The sequence below is a fragment of the Falco punctatus genome (genome assembly GCF_963210335.1).
Source record: "Falco punctatus genome assembly, chromosome: 4".
NCBI classification, from domain to species: Eukaryota; Metazoa; Chordata; class Aves; order Falconiformes; family Falconidae; genus Falco; species Falco punctatus.
The window spans coordinates 101,660,234-101,677,780 of record NC_137583.1 but is presented as its reverse complement, the minus strand read 5'-3'; the positions used below and the strand labels follow the sequence as shown (position 1 = coordinate 101,677,780).

At 38.1% G+C, this 17,547-nt stretch overlaps 1 protein-coding gene across 1 annotated transcript in view; it reads right to left on the bottom strand.

Annotated features, from left to right (window-relative positions):
* OSBPL10 (oxysterol binding protein like 10) overlaps nucleotides 1–17,547 on the bottom strand; it is a 145,956-nt gene that overhangs the window by 46,118 nt on the left and 82,291 nt on the right. Inside the window, exon 5 of the mRNA XM_080387327.1 lies at nucleotides 7,640–7,850. Coding sequence (XP_080243453.1) covers nucleotides 7,640–7,850 — 211 coding nt within the window. The remainder of the gene's footprint in view (nucleotides 1–7,639; nucleotides 7,851–17,547) is intronic.

Below are 17,547 nucleotides of genomic sequence, written 5' to 3'. Positions count from 1 at the left end.
GCAAGGAATAAACAGCACAGTGACTGTAGTCATAGTATGTCTTTGCTTGCTCTTCAGGTCTTGAGCAATCTGCTGCTAGGAAAAAAGAATAATCCCAGATCCCTCAAAACAAGCTCTGATTCAGAAGATAACCTGAAGATTGTTTTGGCAGATCCAAAATGGATTCTTGCTGCATGGGAGGAAGGAAGGATGCCATCAGCATGAACAATAAAATTAAATTGTAAAATTTCAAATAAAAATGTTAGTTTGACAGAATTCACACGTCTGTAAAACATTATTTTTTTTTTACTTTTTGATGTTAATTGGGGGGGTGGAGGGGGTGGTGGGGTGGTGTGTGAAGCAAGAAGTTAAAATGAACTTGTTTTCATTTTTGAATAGTCACACTGCGTTTTATGGAGCATGCCTGTGCTTCTTGCTCTTTGTTACTTTGTAGTAACAATCCATTTTTCTATATCTCCTTGTCAAAACAGCTGAATACTGGATTTTTGCTGCTATTTTCCTGTTACATAGGTCCTGAAAAAAAAAGGTAAAATTTTGAACTGACTTCTCTTTATGCCAATCTTTGAAAATAAGTCATCCAATCATTTCCTTGGGTTATCCATTTTCTCTCTGCACACACAATCTGTTTGGCCATCATTGTAAACACTTTTTTTTAAATTAATTTTTAAAAAACCTAAGTTCTGTAAGTAAGCACAAGAAAAAACTCCTACCTGAATAAATACCTCGCTTCAGGAGAAATTTTTAAGCATGAGCATTTACTTCACCATCACTTACACATTTTTAAAAACGCTATTCTGTTTTCCCATTCAATACAAACACACTGTAAAAAGACTATTTACTTCATCTTTCTCCACACATATTAGAGACTCTCTTACAGAAATAGAAACTGTTGGAACTAGGCAAGCACATTTTTCTACCCATCCCAAGGGCAATGCTACTCTCACAAAACTACAAAACTTGTCAGCTTCATCGATTTCCAAACAGATCTTAACACATTATGACCTAGCCAACACCAACAGGATGCCTAGAGTTAAGGTCGAAAGGATAAACCACATCTATTTCCCCAACACCTCTGCATATGAGAAAAATTGTTTTGTTAAATTCTGTCTGCCTGGAACTTGGCTACTTTACAGATGAGACATACGCAATAAAAGACACTAGTCATACACTAGTCATACGCTACAGAAACCTAAATAAATAAAAAGTCAGCTCTCTGAACAAGTTACAAAAATTCCATGCCTAGTTTCAAAGTGCCATCAGGGAACCTCTGATGATCTTTAATCTATAAATCTTACTCTGAGATGTCAGCATTTTCGTATCATTCCAAGGGAGTTGCCATATACCTAATATAGCAGCCTACTTTTCAGGCAAAAGCGAAGTATGAAGAGAGAATTCATCAGGAAATCTTAAAATCACTTAAGATCAGAATACAATCTCTATATAGAAGGTAAAAGGACACAACAACGTAGCTAGGAGCTTCACTCACATTACTAGCTGTGCATCCAAAACATTCTCATCTGCAGTAGCAAGAAATTACTCATCACAAAATAGTACAGAAGTCGTTCTCTATCCTGTATCAGATCAAATAATTTTATTGGAATTTACTCTCTGCAGACTAAGCTGCCATTTGTAAATAGCCTGATCCACTCTAATGGAGTCACCATCTTTGCCACTTTATGGCACTCAATTTTCTATCACTATTTCAATTCCTGTTCTTTTAAAGACTTCAAGAAGAAGGAAAAAAATATGTACAAATTAAACATACTATGAAAAAGAAAAGTTCATCCTCAGAGTTGGATAATAACAGGAAGAAACTGCTGTCACTGTTTTCTTAAGCCAGATTTTTGCTCTGTTCTCAGTCACAGCCATAGGCAGCTGACAGAAGGGTATACAATTCTTATTTTAATACATTTCATAATTCTAAAGAATTTCTCCAGAAAGGCAGTCACAAATGATATAAAAGCATTCACAGCTACACAGCTACTTTACTATTTGCTTTAATACTATGCAAAGCACTATACTAATTAAAATAAAACACCTGTTTCTGCAGTAAACTATGCAAAAATTAGAATAGTCATACCAAATACACAACTAGTAAAATCAGCCAGATCTCTTCTACCTGCACAGTGTTAGATCTGTGGTTCCAAGAGTGAAAACCCAAGCCCAATTCCTCTGAAGTTCAGTGCACATGTACACACAAAAAAAGAGAGTTCTTATAGAAAATACCCAAAAATGAGCTGTTTTCCCTGCTTCCTCGCAACAGCGATTTCCCCTGCGATGAACACGCAGCAGACAAACACACCAAGGCACAGGAGAATGCTTCTGCATGAAAGTACAGCATCCAGACACAACCTACTCTCCTTTCCCTACAGCAACGCTCTAGTGCACAAAACCCCATCTATTTCAGAGGGCACAGTACACTGTACCCCACACAGATACCCTCAGGAGAAATGTGTTTCCCTTTCACACAGCAGGAGGGAGGGAAATTCTCCCCAAAGAAAAGGTTTACAGGAGATTTCTTCAGTTAAGCAGTGTTGGTGATTTTATTTTGTTGGTTCCCATTTTCTAGGTACCTGATGTACTTCAAACTATGTTTTTGCATGATAATCACAGAATCCTATCACAAAATCATAGAACGGTTTGGGTTGGAAGGCACCTTAAAGAGTAAAAACGTAACTGATGCATGAAATATGCTAAACACCTACCTCAATTCTATAACAAAAACCTTTCTATTTTTAAGTCCTCTGGTCTTGGTTTGCAATCTAAAAAAAACCCACTTGCGCTTTTTCCTGGCACAGCTATAAGCCAACATCTATTGATAAAACTCTTACAGTATAGTGTAACTATACTCTAGCAAATATCCCCTCAATGCAACGGTGGGCCTCGAGGAAAGATGAAGATTAGACCTGGATTCTTTCCCCTGCCAGGGATGGATGTGACTGTTTTGTGTCTCTGCTGAATCTTACAGCAGCCTGAACCAGCAACAGCAAGCGGCAGCTGCGTATCTGCTTTTCAGATTAGAAAGACAATGTTGTATTTACTAATGCTGTGCAGGGACTAGAAAATAAGGCTACCTTCCAAAGAAGAACATACGAGGAATAATGTATTAGCATTTAGATAGAACAGCAAATTGTTTTGGTCATTCTTGACAGAAGCAAGTCTAGCAATGATGCATTTAAGAAAGACACGACTGACCATGCCAGATTTCATGAATTACACCAGTAACAAAGAATTTGTTCTCCTCATTTCTTTCCTCACCCTTCCCTGCCCACAAGGACTGGGGGGTGGGAGGAGTGCTAAGCAAGAAAGAGGAGTCCTCTGCTCATTTTCCTCTCCTGCCATCTCAGCTGCAGGAGAATCCCATTTGTCACCAAACTGAAAGCATTTAGATTTTTTTCTTGTCCATTTATCTTCTCCAAAAAGAAGGAAACAGAGAATCTTCTAAAACCAAGTTCAAGTACATTCCCCGCCCCCACCCCAGCTCCAGATCACCTTCAATCCACTTGCTGTTACAGGAGACAAAATGAGAAGCATTTACACATTCAAATGATCATCACAAAATCCACAGTGAGGAGGGGTTTGGTTTTTTATTTTTAAAAGTCATCAAAAAAAAGAGAAACATTCTATTTTACACTTTGGAAAAGTAGCCAAGTGAGAAACAGAAAAATATAGGAGAGAACTCCGTCAGGGAGTGCTTTATTCAGTAAATGAGCAGCTAATATGAAACACAGACTAAAATAATGGATTCATCTGTGCAGGCTGCTACTACAAGACAGCATTCTGTCTGCCAAAACACTAAAATAAAAAAAAACAGAGTTAAAACAACATAAGCTGGTAAAGCTACTTTAAAACAAACATTCAAGTTTGCTCTGTTCACAGTTTGAGAGGGAGGGATGTTAACCATAGCAGTCAATAGGTTCTAGAGACACTCTTGTGCCAAAGACTACACAGGTAGAAAAAATAACACTAAAAGTTTTAAAAGGTTGAAGTGAAGACAAAAGTTTCTTCTCCAAATTTTTATTTTAAAAGGCACCTTTTTTCATGTCTGCATGCTAAATGATCTCAAGCTTGTCACAAGGCACTTAACTCTGATTATCAAATACTCTACATGTACTTAAGTGGTGACATTCTTGGCCAACAAGAAAATCCTTGACATCTTTCTCCCTCCTACAAAACGAGCAAAATTCCCAAACCCAAGAAAGCCTGTATAGATGCAGTCCCTCATCCTCAACTCACAGTGTATGTAACCATCACTTTCAGCTAATATCATCCTTCTCCAGCATATTTTTCAATGTATGAAGAATTTAGCCAGTGATCAATGCACATACCCTTAGTAATGACAGGTGGAAATGAATTTGACGTTATTTTGACTCAAAAGTAGAAACACAGACAGGATTTTGTGTTACCGACTGTTCTTGTTAACACGCTTCTAAAATCAAGCACTAAAAAAAAAAAAAAATCACAAGAGCCCTTTCTCGAATCTTCAGAGTGGAAATAAAACATGTATTGACTATTCTTCAAGACAAGATTGAAGACTTCAATTTAATCTTCATGTCTGCTTGTAGGCTTGAGGTCTAAGACTGACAACTCATGAGAAACATGAAAATGAAAAAAAATAAATCCTGTCATTCTTGAACTACTCCCATGACAAAGTGTACCATAAAAATATTTAAAGTCAAGACCCTACACAATCCTAGATTCCTGGTAAGATTCCACTAAACTGAATGCCACGCTGCTTTCTTCCTACTCACATTACTGGAAAACAAAGCAATAAAAATATTACATCAAAGGAAGGGAGACATTTTGTTTCTGTTTAAAACAATAAAGGTATGTAAGTCTGTTTAAAACATCTACTACAGAGGAACATACAGCTTTTAAGCTAACAAGAGTAATTTTCACCTGACAGTATCAACAGGCATTCATTAAGGTCATCTTTTGGTTGCACCTTCTGGATATGAAATTAAACAAATTCACCTGGAGGACACAGAATCGAAATGAGATTTATCATCTCTCAGAATTAGTTTTCTAGGGGATTACTTAAAGGCATTGGTCTGATTAGGTATGAGTTTATGCAGCTTTGATGACTCAAACTCTACCGACTCAGCAGAAATGTTAAGTCTTTCAAAGTACGCCTGCGTAAGATTAAGTGCGTAGGAAAATCAGTAATCAAGATTTGTAGGCCAGGTTCTTTCAGGCAACTGTGTTGTGTAACAAGGCCTGGGGAAAACGTTTCACAGACTCTTTCAGTCAGGGAGAAGGGACTAAGTATTTTAGCAGCGTTTAGTTCCCTTCTTTTTTCTTTTTCTTTCTTTTAAATGACATACCGAAGAATAAGCACACTGAAGAGTTAACTGTTTGCATTCAGGTTCTCTCAGTTACACCAAAGATGCTGGTGTGAACCAGAATTTTGATTCCTTGAAAGATTCTTGTACAAGTTTAAAGTCTTAGGAGGAACAAACAAAAATACTTACTAAATTTTATTAAGAATATTATAGTTGTGGCTTTCCACTCTTTTCCAAAAAATATGGGATTCCCTTTCCACAATTACTAATGTTATGCTCGCTTTTCTCTGTTCTTGTGCAGATTCTCAGAAATCATTATCAAGTCAAAACACAGACAGTGATTTAACAAAATTATTTGGACACAGATTCAAGGATATGTACAACTCATCTATCTCTGGCACTTCACTTGGATCACATGGACATGAAAAACAACCTTCAGGGACTTTGAAACTAGAAGGTGACTTTTCTTTAAAGGATGCTTTTCATCCTTCCTCCAAACCATTCCCTCCTTTGAAATGAAATTATATCAAAGAAATAAATTAAATGCAATGTATTAAATGCAATACATTACAGATATCCACAAGTTGGTTGGTTGGTGGTTTTTTTTTATTTTCTACAAGAAAACAGGATACAGAACATAAGAAAAAAAATCATTTCTGTTCCTTTAAGAAATATACCAGAATCAGGAAGCAGGAAAGGCATGATGATATACCATAGTATAGGTGTCAAAGTTTTTACACTCATTTTTTCCAAGAACCCTCTTACTGTCATTTACCTACTTCTCAGCTGACCCTTTCATGTTTCTATTCTCCCCACAATGGGAATTCTTCAGAAGGCTTCCTACCTAGCTGTCTCAGCAACCCTGAGGGCATATCCTGCCCTGGAGTACACGTACTGTAAGGACAGGTGGGGGGGATGCTGTTGAAGCACCTGAAGAAAACTTAAAAAGCCACCCCATATCCAGAATTCTGCTGCTGCCGCTCTTTTTGTATCAAGTCCTGCTCCTGCTCTAGACTAGGCAGTGCAGTTTGTGTACAGAAAAAAACTGACCACCCTTTCAGAAGGCTAAAGGTCCAACTTCAGACAATAAAGACAGAGATCTAGAACTAGGTGAACTGAAACAGCTGAGCTACGTGGGGACCGAGAGGTTCATGCCTGCACAGCTCAGTGCAGAATCACACTGTTTGACATTTTAGGCTTATAAAAATTTGCCACAGATTTCATTTTTTTTTTTCTTTTCTCTTTCTTAAATAGCAGCATGAAGAACTCATTCCAGATTTAAAGAAAACCAGACTGGAATAAATCTGCCTCAGCAGCATACTTCCATGTAGAAAACTAGAAATACGATTTTCACTGTAGCATTGTATAATGTTAGATGTATTTTTATCAAACAAATTTGTATTGTGATTTCAGTCTTGGAGGGGTGGGCAGAATAAAACCACCAAGCAGTTCTGCACTATCATTAATACAAGCTTATCTACCTGTTCTCCATGCCTCCCTTTTTTTTGTCTTGCTGTCTTCTAAACCTGATTTCTCTGACAAGATTTTGGACACCCCCTCTTTTCCTCCTCTCTTCTGATTTTAATAGATGTCGCAGTTTAATGCCAGCCTGCAACTAAGCACCACACAGCCACTCACTCCCCACCACCTCCCTTGGTGCGATGGGGAAGAGAATTGGGAAAAAGGCAAAACTCATGGGTTCAGACAATTTAATTAATATAATTTTAAAAAAAGAAATATAATAATAACAACTGTAATGAAAAGGAAAGAGAAGGAGAGAGGAATAAAATCCAAAAGGAAAAAAAACACCCAGTGATGCAGAATATAATTGCTCACCGCCCACTGACTGATGCCCAGGCAGACACTGAGCAGCAAATTCCAAGGCCCTGGCCAACTCCCCTAGTTTTTACACTCTGCATGATGTTCTATAGTATGGAATATCCCTTTGGCTAGTTCAGGTTAGCTGTCCTGGATGTGTCCCCTCCCAATTTCTTGTGCCACTCCAGCCCTCTTGCTGGCAGGACCCAAGAAACGGAAAAGTCCTTGACTTGGTACAAACTACCTAGGAACAACTAAAAACATCAGTGTGTTATCAACACTATTCTCATACTAAATCCAAAACACAGCACTGCACCAGCTACTGAAAAGAGAATTAACTCTATCCCAGCCAAACTAGGACAACAGATTTCGCAACTTTTTTTAGACCAAGAAAAAAATTATGATATTTCAGGCTGTAGAAGCCTAAAAACTCCTCACTTCAACTTGTCTCTCTGAGGATGGTTCATTTTGCCTGCTTCAATATCATCATAAAAAATCCTAAAGCACATTAAATAATACCAAAGAGAGCTTGTGCTCACCTGATGAGATTGTCCTGTTATGGTGCTGGCCCACTTGATGCATGCTTTGCTGTAACAGAGTCAGGCATTCTCCAAGGCAGCTCAGGGTGGCAGCAGAGGTAGCTTTTAAAAGCAGCAAGTCCTGATCCAAGGCAGAAAGAGGCCCAGAACTTGGGAGAGCTTCAATGGCTTGTACAAGATTCTTCTGTTGTCCCTCAACTTGGCTCATGATCTGTAAAAGTCCAAAAACATCTGCTGTCATAGGAAATATCACTATGTAGCTGTTAAATTCTTATGGGTTGATATAGTGACTAAATGTGAAGAACTACCACAAATGGATGTTAATGTTCTGATCCAAACATACCATATACTTACCTACAAAAACGAAGGGCTTGAGACTACCAATGGCCTGTAAAAATGTCAAGACTATGTTAGAGAAGAACATCTCTTAAAATAGTAGGTTCATAGTAGGTTTAATAGTGTGACTCATACTTTCTCAAAGTCTTCATAAAGAAAAGTATGAAAATTCTACTTCATTCTCCATTATTTATTTAGGCTTAGATTTTCTTTCTTTTTGTATGTGACCTGAGACACCCAAGGAAGCAACGCTTCCCCTCCTCCTCCTTTCCTACATGAAATATCACAGTTTGAGAACGGACATTTTTCATTTCTCAAGCATCAGTAAGGAACTCCTTTTACAGAATAAGGTAACTTTTAAGTTTACAAACATTAGCACAGGATGCAACGTAGAGTACTTATTTACTATCAGATATGAATACCAGCTGCAGGGAGAAAGTTAATCTGTTTCTAGATTTGGACCATCCAGATGAAGATGAAATGCGTGCTTGTATAGCAGACAACAACGTTATTTGAGCAGGCTGTTCTTTAACACAAATTGGCAAGCTTCCAAAATCCTTCCTAAAGCCAAAAGAAAAAGGACATGTTTAAAATTTCTCTCTCTGTTTCTACAACCTGTAGGAAATTATACATGCACATGACAAGCCTCTTTTCTTACACTTACCTTGCAAAAAACTTCTTGCAAAACCTTAAAGGTTCATTTTTGAGGTATTCAAAGCTTTCAGAAAAAATACCTGAAGACTTTGTAAGCAACAAAGTTTCAAGCTCCATTTGCCCAAGCTACTATACTGTAAAAATGTATTATGAACTCATGACTTTTTTATTATCATGATTTTATTTTCAAAGTATGGTGTGCTTCCTGTATCCTCCCTATGCTGTGGTAAATAAACTGATTTTAAAAGTATACATTGAGTTCACTGAAAAGCAAGAAAGGAAACTGAACTCAAAGATGCAAATAACCATCCTTGCACACAAGTTAAAGCAGAATTAGGTGAAAACCTGTTGTTGCAAGGTTAATAAGGAAATGTAGCTAAATGTCTTGCTGAAGGTTACAATAATGACATTTTCATAGTCAACATTTGAAACGGAGGCCAAAGCTTCAGCAGAAGCCACAGACAATTTTAATTTCCTTTGACAGAAAACAAGATCAGTCAGAAGGTGACACAGACCACCATAATACGCAGCTTTAGGGACATGCTAGAAGCCCAGGCAGTGCTCTGCTTTAAGAAGTCACACACCATGTGACTGAGCTCCACAGCACAGACAGAGGGTTGCTTCGAAGCTAAAACAAAAACAAGAGCATCACAGACACACACTCACGCAAATATACCTCCGCCAGGAAAAGAGCTCAGGAAGGCAAATTGAAGGAACGGCTAAGAGAAAAAAAAATAAAATCATCTTCTCCCTGGAAGGTTGCACACTATAATTGCATGGAAAACTGCTTCTTTCTTTTTCCCATCCTGAATAAGAGTGTGAAGTCAAAAAACTTGATATTCTCATGCTTCACAGTAACAGAAATGTCCTATTTTCATTTAAGTGACTAGCTTTCCTACCCTCCTTTTTTTTTTTTTTTTTTTTTTTTTGAGTAACAGTTTACATTTCCAAATGTTTGCCTCCATAGGAAATAAAATCCAAAATAAAACTTTGCAAACTTCAAACATTTTCATTTGTCCCTCCCCCTTAATAATGGGCAACTGTATTCTTCTGCAGCTAAGACAGGAGCCTAAGATAAACTGACCAGAGAGCTTAAGAAACATTTGGAAAATTAACTGAATGCCTGCATCTATCACCCAGACCAAAGCTTTACAGGCTTTCGTCAACTATATCCTTCTGAGATTAGGAGAAATTTAAATAAAATAAATGATTTATTCTTCCTTTATCCAAAATAAGGTATTGCTTTGAGTCTCGCTATTTTCTAGGTGACTTGAGTCAAAAAAAGCTGGTTTAAAACTTATCCTTTCTGTGCTACCTAGCTTCCTTCATGTTATAGCTGTGACACCAGCAGCTATTCTACAGACCTGGCAAAGCAGAAGACACCAGGAACAGCAACTTCTGCGTAGGATGCAAAGTATTAGAACTGCTGATTTGTTACTGCTTGAGCACGGACCAACACCACTCTGTTTAAGGTGCTGAATGAACAGAACAGAAAGGAAGAACCTCCCCTTATCCTAAAGCATCACAGAACAACTCTGTGGCAAAAGGGGAAGGAAATAACATATATTACTGAAATAACGGAACTTTTTTTAACATGCTTGCCAATGTATTTTTTTTAAAGTAATTGACAAAATATTTTAAAAGAGTTTGAAGTGTGGTTGCTCCCAAAAAAGGTAAATCAAAGAGCAGCTAATATAAAAAAAGAAAACCATGCTAGACAAAACTCATTACACACATTAACCCTTAACAGGACAGACACTAGGCCTTGCAGCTACAGCACCACCCTCTAGCTTACTTGCGACCCTGCTTTTTGCTGTCTCAGGGGGAGATGAGGCAGAGTGCTTGATTTATCAGCACTCTAAGCTCATTTCAAAATCAGAATGAAAAGCTTTGATTTTGCGAAAGTTACAATTTAACTTTCATTTTTCAAAGAGAAACAACTTACTTAATTTTGAATGACTTTGCTTTTACACACGGTTATTTTAATACCTTACAGCTCTCCATCCTCCCTATTTGCAAATACAGACAGCTCAAAGTAGTATTGTCTGTTTTACAACAGCGAAGAATATTTGTCTCCATTTCCTCACAATATCTCAACTTGCTTATCTTTCCACTCTTGTTTCAGCTTTGGTACCCCCTCTCCACCTACAAATAGCTCCTTATAATATGGAAAAGAAATACCCACAAATGCATTCAAACTTCACATGGCTCTGGGCTAGATATAAAATAGAAAAACTGAAAGAAATATCAGGACTACATGTATTAAAAGGAATTATATGCACGCATATAACTAGCACTTGTAGGCCTGCATTTAACTAACTGCAAAAAGTTCAGTATGAGGAAGCCTCAGGCTGGGAAGAGACCAGCTCATATGCATGATTTGCTCCTTTCTCCACCTTCAGCAAGAGAACAAGCAGACCACGTTATGTGTTCCCTATTTAAGAGCTGCTGCTGAAGCCAGAAGGAGATTCAGTCCTTTTAACCTGCCAGAAATTCTCAGGTATTGTCCATATTCTTGTAGTGGGATGACCTTGGCTGGATGCCAGGTGCCCACCAAGCCGCTCTATCATTCCCCCTCCTCAACTGGGCAGAGGGAGAAAACATACAACGGAAGGCTCATGAATCAAAACAAGGACAGGGAGAGATCACTCACCAATTACCATCATGGGCAAAACAGACCTGACTTGGGGAAATTAATTTATTTTATTACCCATCAAAATCTGAGTAGGGTAATAAGAAAATAAAACCAAACCTTAAAACACTTTCCCCCCACCCCTCCCTAACTCCAGAGGTGCTACCACCATTGCTGACGGGCTCAGCCTTGGCCAGCGGCAGGTCCATCTTGGAGCCAGCTGGCATTGGCTCTATGGGACATAGGGGAAGCTTCTAGCAGCTTCTCATAGAAGCCACCCCTGTAGCCCTCCCACTACCAAAACCTTGCCATGCAAACCCAATACAATTCTCCCAAATAACACTACCCTCAAAGAAACCTGCCACCCAACGACACCCTCACAGAAGACAGAATGCAACGGGAATAATCTCTGATGTTTTCCTCAGCTGGTCATCCACTCCCTACCATGTGCTTCAAAACAGCCAATTCAAGGCTTCTGTGGCTGCCTGCTTCCTCCTCTCCCTGGCTGATCTTAAAATCCCGCATGATTGCTTTCCCTGCTTGCCACAGCAACTGCTAAATACCCCTTCACAGCTGGAATTGCACCTTCTGGATCCTCCTGTTGTGAACCCACTGCCAATCATGATGTATGGTACCAAACGGTTATGAGACAGCATCCCAAACAAGCGTGTAAGAAATGACTCTATTCTTGGGTTCACCCCCACAGTACGTGAAAGTTAGGCAGAAAAAGCTGTGAGATACATTCCTTTGCAACCCTAGGGTATTTCAGACATACTAAGAAGAAACAACACTCTTTCATACAGTAAATAAGCAAAAATTAGTTGTTAGAAATTAATTTAAGAAATAATAATGAAAAACTGAAGTGCTGATTTCTGAGCTAAAAGAAAAAAACTACAGTAATTCAATATTTTATTAAAATACTAGATGATATATTAACCTTTCCCATCAGAGAAAATATCTTAAAAAACTTGAATGTCATTTTTTATTTAAGGCTTCAATTTATTTCTGAAATGAGAAAGAGGGAGAGAGATTCCCAATCATTAAGTATAATAATGAACCCTCTGTTAAAGATTTGTCCTGCTGTCCTCAAAGGTAAATAGAAACTTCAAAGGAAGAAAACTGAATAGCCACACCTGAATGGAAGGGCATGACTACTTTTGACATTATTTTATTTACACTGGAAATGCTCTTGTTATCCAGACTCCAGGACTAACAGGCCTAAGTCTGTCTGTCCAGCCCAGACAGCTATTATGATAATCAAAACATCTTTCTCTGTAGAATTACTGATCCTACAGGATTTCACTGAACCAACACAGTTAAGCCACATACCGAACTACCTGATCCACAGCTGTTTCAGGGGCATCATCCATGACACAGTGATTTCCACCTCCCTGAAGCACAGGAAGAATGACTTTAGCCATATTACCTCAAAGGGCAAGCAGACACTCTCCGTTTGTCATACAGGCCTTGTAGAGCTGGCCAAGAAAACAAGTAATGTCACCAATCCTGTCTTTCTGTATAATGATATCAATGGCTTCACACCTTCCTGCTCTTCTTCTGGAATATAAAACCTGTAGAAGATTCTTCAGGCCTCCCCAGCCACAACCTGATACACACGTGAGCAATTTAAATTTTAACATACGGCATTTTTCTTTTTTGGTATTGATCTTGACACTTATTCAAACCCTTTTATATTAAGTATTAAGATACGCCTACCAATTTGTATGAAAAAATCCAAAACACTCCAAAGGAAAAGAAAAATATTCTTTTAGCACTGAGAACCCACAGAAATTCTGTATTGTCAAGTGCCTCTGTGACATACTGGAAATCATTCATCAAGGAGACATTCGGCTCCATCAGTTAATAACACTTTTTCTCTGCTGCAGTATTCTCTGGGCACCACCACTAGCAGCGTATTGTCTGCCTACTTCTCTCTAGGCAATTCTTCTGAAAGATTGAATGCAGTGATTTTTATTTTTAAACCCTTTCCATCGCTGACTGCATGCAAGTTGAACACAATTATTAAAAACATGGGAAAATAAACAACACTGCTTATATGAAAAACAGAGCATCTGTAAAAATAAACAGTTGTGTGGGAAAAGCTTTAGACTTTTAAATAGTAACAGAAATGCAATATGGATCACTTTCTTACTAAGTTGGCTTGCCCTTGTGAGAAGTTTACTGCCTTCAAAGGCTTGGAAATAGCCAGTTTGCTTTTTCACTTTCGGAGGGTTTTGTTGGTTGGTTTGTTGGTGTTTTTTTAAAAATTAATTGTTATATGAAAACACAGTATCTCCCTCTCTCTTTCTATTACATACACATATACAGTTTCTGGAACTATTAGTCTTAGACAAAAGCACTAAAACAAAAGGATATTGGAGAAAGACACGAGACCAGCTTTTCAAACCACCTTAGAATAAGTCATAAGGGGTATGAGTCAGGACCTTGGTTCTCATTGTTAAACAAGCATATACCACAGGGATTTGGTTCTTTTCTTGTAACATAAAACACAGCTTTTCTTAAAAGCAAAAGCAGATAAGTGACAGAAGAGAAGAAAGTCCACACACAAAAAATATAAACCTTCGAAGACATTGTAAACCCAATGCATTGAGTTGCCATCTAAATATAATATAGTCATCAATTCTGACCTTGAGCAAGGACTCCCATTGCAATCTTGACCTTTATATCATCAACACCACCACAAACTGTCATATTGTAAAAATTAAAAGTTAAACCAGACAACCGATACATGTAAAAGTAAAATATATAAATACACATGTACCAAATATGTATCAAAATGTGAGATATAGATACCTGGAACTCCATTGTCACTAATCATACTAGTCATTAATTTGACACACTAGCTACCAATTCAGATCAAGTTCACAATTCTCACGTAGCATTACCATGAAACTTCGCTGCTTTCAACTATTTGTTCTGAAAAAGGAAAGAGCATAAACATACATGCAAAAAGACTACTGCAAATACTGTTAATCACCAGCTCAAAAGGTACACCTCTCCAACTGAGAAGTCTGACAAATTAAGGTAAATCCTACAACTGCAGTAAAAGTGATCTTTTCTTTTTTCCCCCAATTTAATGCATTTTTATTTTGAGTTAAGCATTTATACCTAACCACTGCAGAGCAAGAGAATTTTTGCCTTGGCTTAACTTCCAAAAAGTCTTCTCAAACTACTCAAGGTCACCTGTTACGTGCATGTTACTACTTGACAAAATAAGTTTTCTGATAAGGATTTATAGACTTCTCCCTCTTCTTCAGTAAAGTCACATCCATAAATCTTTTAATGGGATTCCATCAACAGCATGCAAGCTAGGAAGGCAAAATTACAGCTTAATATATAACTAAAGTGAAAGAGATATACACAAGGTTACTGCAATATGTAACACAAATCTCTTATAAAGAGAATTCTGCATTTCAGCCTTAAAAGCGTGTAATGTAGAAACACGTACAAGACCAGATGACCACAAGCATGCTTAAGTTCACAAGAAACATATCTGTACACTTCGCTTACTATAAAACCTTGTCTTTTGACAAAAAAAGAACCTCCCTGAGCTGCAAACAGAAGTAAATTCTACCCACAAATCTTCGGTCTGGATCAAGACCCACAGTAGCCTCTGTGAACATTACTATGCTAATGAGAAAAAGTATTTTAAGAAAGGATCCTAGAACATACCACGTGAGATACTCTGAAAGTATCTTGGAAAGATGGAACCAGATAATGACATCCATATCAATTGCCCCTTCTTGATTACTGCTTCCTTCCCATTACAGAGAACAAGCACTTAATTTTCCATTGTTGTCACCTCAGGGTAGCAGCTGGCTTGACCTCAATTATTTTAAAGAAGCAAACAATGAACAGTAAAATTGGAATTACTTGTTATATAATAGTTATTAAGGCTTAGACACATACATCCTAGCAATAAAGCTTCAAAGGAGCAAGTTAATTTTCACTTGGCATCTAATTTGCAGACAGAAACACAAAAGGTGACGGAACAAACAGAACTATACCTCTGACAATCAAGATGGCAGCTAATCACCATTTCTTTTCTTTTCAGTCCTTGCCTCTGCTTTCACAATTCTATTTCTTCCCTCGGAGGAGAATGAGAATAAGCTCCCCCCACCCCCATCTGCTATTTTGTTCTCATTTCTCTAACCAGGAATCCACATAATGTCTGTTAAGGGAACAACTGAAAAGCAAGTTGCTACCTTATCTTCATTGTCTCAGCTAACAAAACATTATTTCCTTCGGGGTTTTGCTTTGGCTTTTTTTGCTCAGCCTTCTCATCGGCACTCCACAGGGTGGTTCCTTGTGAGGAAAACGTTACAGAACAGAGAGCAAATGTCATTAGGATTGATTCTAAATACCAAGTCTAAGACAACCAGGAGAAAAACAGGTGTGGAGGAGGCAGTCTAGCTCAATTGTTTCCCACTCTTAGCTACTCTTTCCGATCTGCTGTTTCCATTGATGATGATGCTGTTCCATTGGTCGCCATCAGCACCTTCAGTGGCTATGAGATCTGCAGGGACCTCAGCACAGGATTTACATGCCAGGGAGAAGCTGTTATTTACCAACTCCTGTCATACAATTTTTAAATTGGCTAGTTAATTTATTATACATATGATCCTTTGCTCCATTCTTTACACATTAATTTCCTATTTTTTATTTTTAAATTCTGTAAGTTCGACACTTGCTGCATATTACTCACAACATACTATCATTCTGTTTTGTGAAGACAACATTCATTCATCATTTGATGGACTACAGACTTGCTCATTGGTCTGCTGTCCAGTAGCTTACTAGTCTCACCACTAAACTCCCTTGCAGTTAGTTGCACAGCTATAATAATCACACTTAGTACTTTGTAGGTCTGCAAACTATTGCTTTAGCCCATAAGGTTGTTGGATTTGGGGGAAGGAGGAAAAAGGGAAGAAGGGTCTTTTTTGTTGATGGGTTTTAGAAGTCTTAAATTTTCCTTCCAGTACCAAAGGAGGAAAAGTAATCTACCTTCCCAAGAAATTCTCAGTCTGTTGCACCTCAAATATACGGGAGGAAGCTCCTCCTTTCCTTCAGTGCTTCAAAACACGCAGAAGCTCAGCAAGAAAAGAAGCTGAATTAACTACCTGTTTTACAAAAATATCTCTTTGTTCAGAATAACAAAAGAGAGATCTATCTTCAAATACTGAAGAGCTATGACATCTGTAATTGTCCATGTTCTCTGGGACTTTATACAGACATTTTATTTGGATGCAAAACACTCCCAAGGACAACATGACTGTCCACTGTGAGTTTCTACAGAATTCTGCTTCTTACATCAGGCAAATAGAGAGACATCAGAGGGGTTCACAGTCGTTGCAACACATATGTTAGTAGTGAGGTTCTAGCAGTTCTGGCAGGACCCCTGAGAATATCTCCAGAAACTCAGCAAAACAGCTCACCTACTTCAGGCCAAAAGAAATCAGATCCTTCTCTTTGCTACCTCAGGCAGACTCCTTATGACACTTCTTTATGACCACAATTCCAGACTTAAGGTTAAATTAAGGTTAAATTCATGCTCTCTGTACTCAGTCTGTCCTCCCCACCTGAGAAATGTTAGTGAATGACAGAAAGGCAACAAGGAGTGGGGCAGAGCAGTGTTAAGAGAAATTACAGAAAAGACCTTGCGTCCACAGAGTTGAAGTAGGATGAAGAGTTCAAATACTGTCAGAGTGTTCTAGCAGATGGACAATTTTGCATTTTCTAAACTAGAGAATGCTTTTAATCTTAATCAATACTCTAAGATATTCAGCTTTCCTTGAATGGTTTTGTATTTTATGTCTGTAAAAAAAACCAAACACCAAAACCAAACAAACCCCTCAACAACAACAAAAAAGCCCCACACTACTTCTCCTGTCATCATCAAAAATTCGCTAGTTACTCTGAGAATTCCTTCTTGCTGCTTAAGATCTGAAGAGAACACTTCTCCCTTCCACACCAACATAAACATCAGGTTCTTCTCACTGTAGAAGTGATATACAAACAAACCAAAGTACTAAAACACTAGATGAAAATAAAATTCTTCTGATAGTGTCAGCTATCTTAAAGAGTGTTACACGGAGATACTGCACAAGCTTTTTAGTGAGAGCTGGCTGCCATAATAAATACTCAAATGAAAGCATGGTTCAGACAAACTCTATCAATAAGCACTACTTCTCCCTACAAAGAGGGAGCGGGCTATACACTTTCTGCAAAATGATCAGTACCAATCTAGCACAGGTCATTTTGCTAC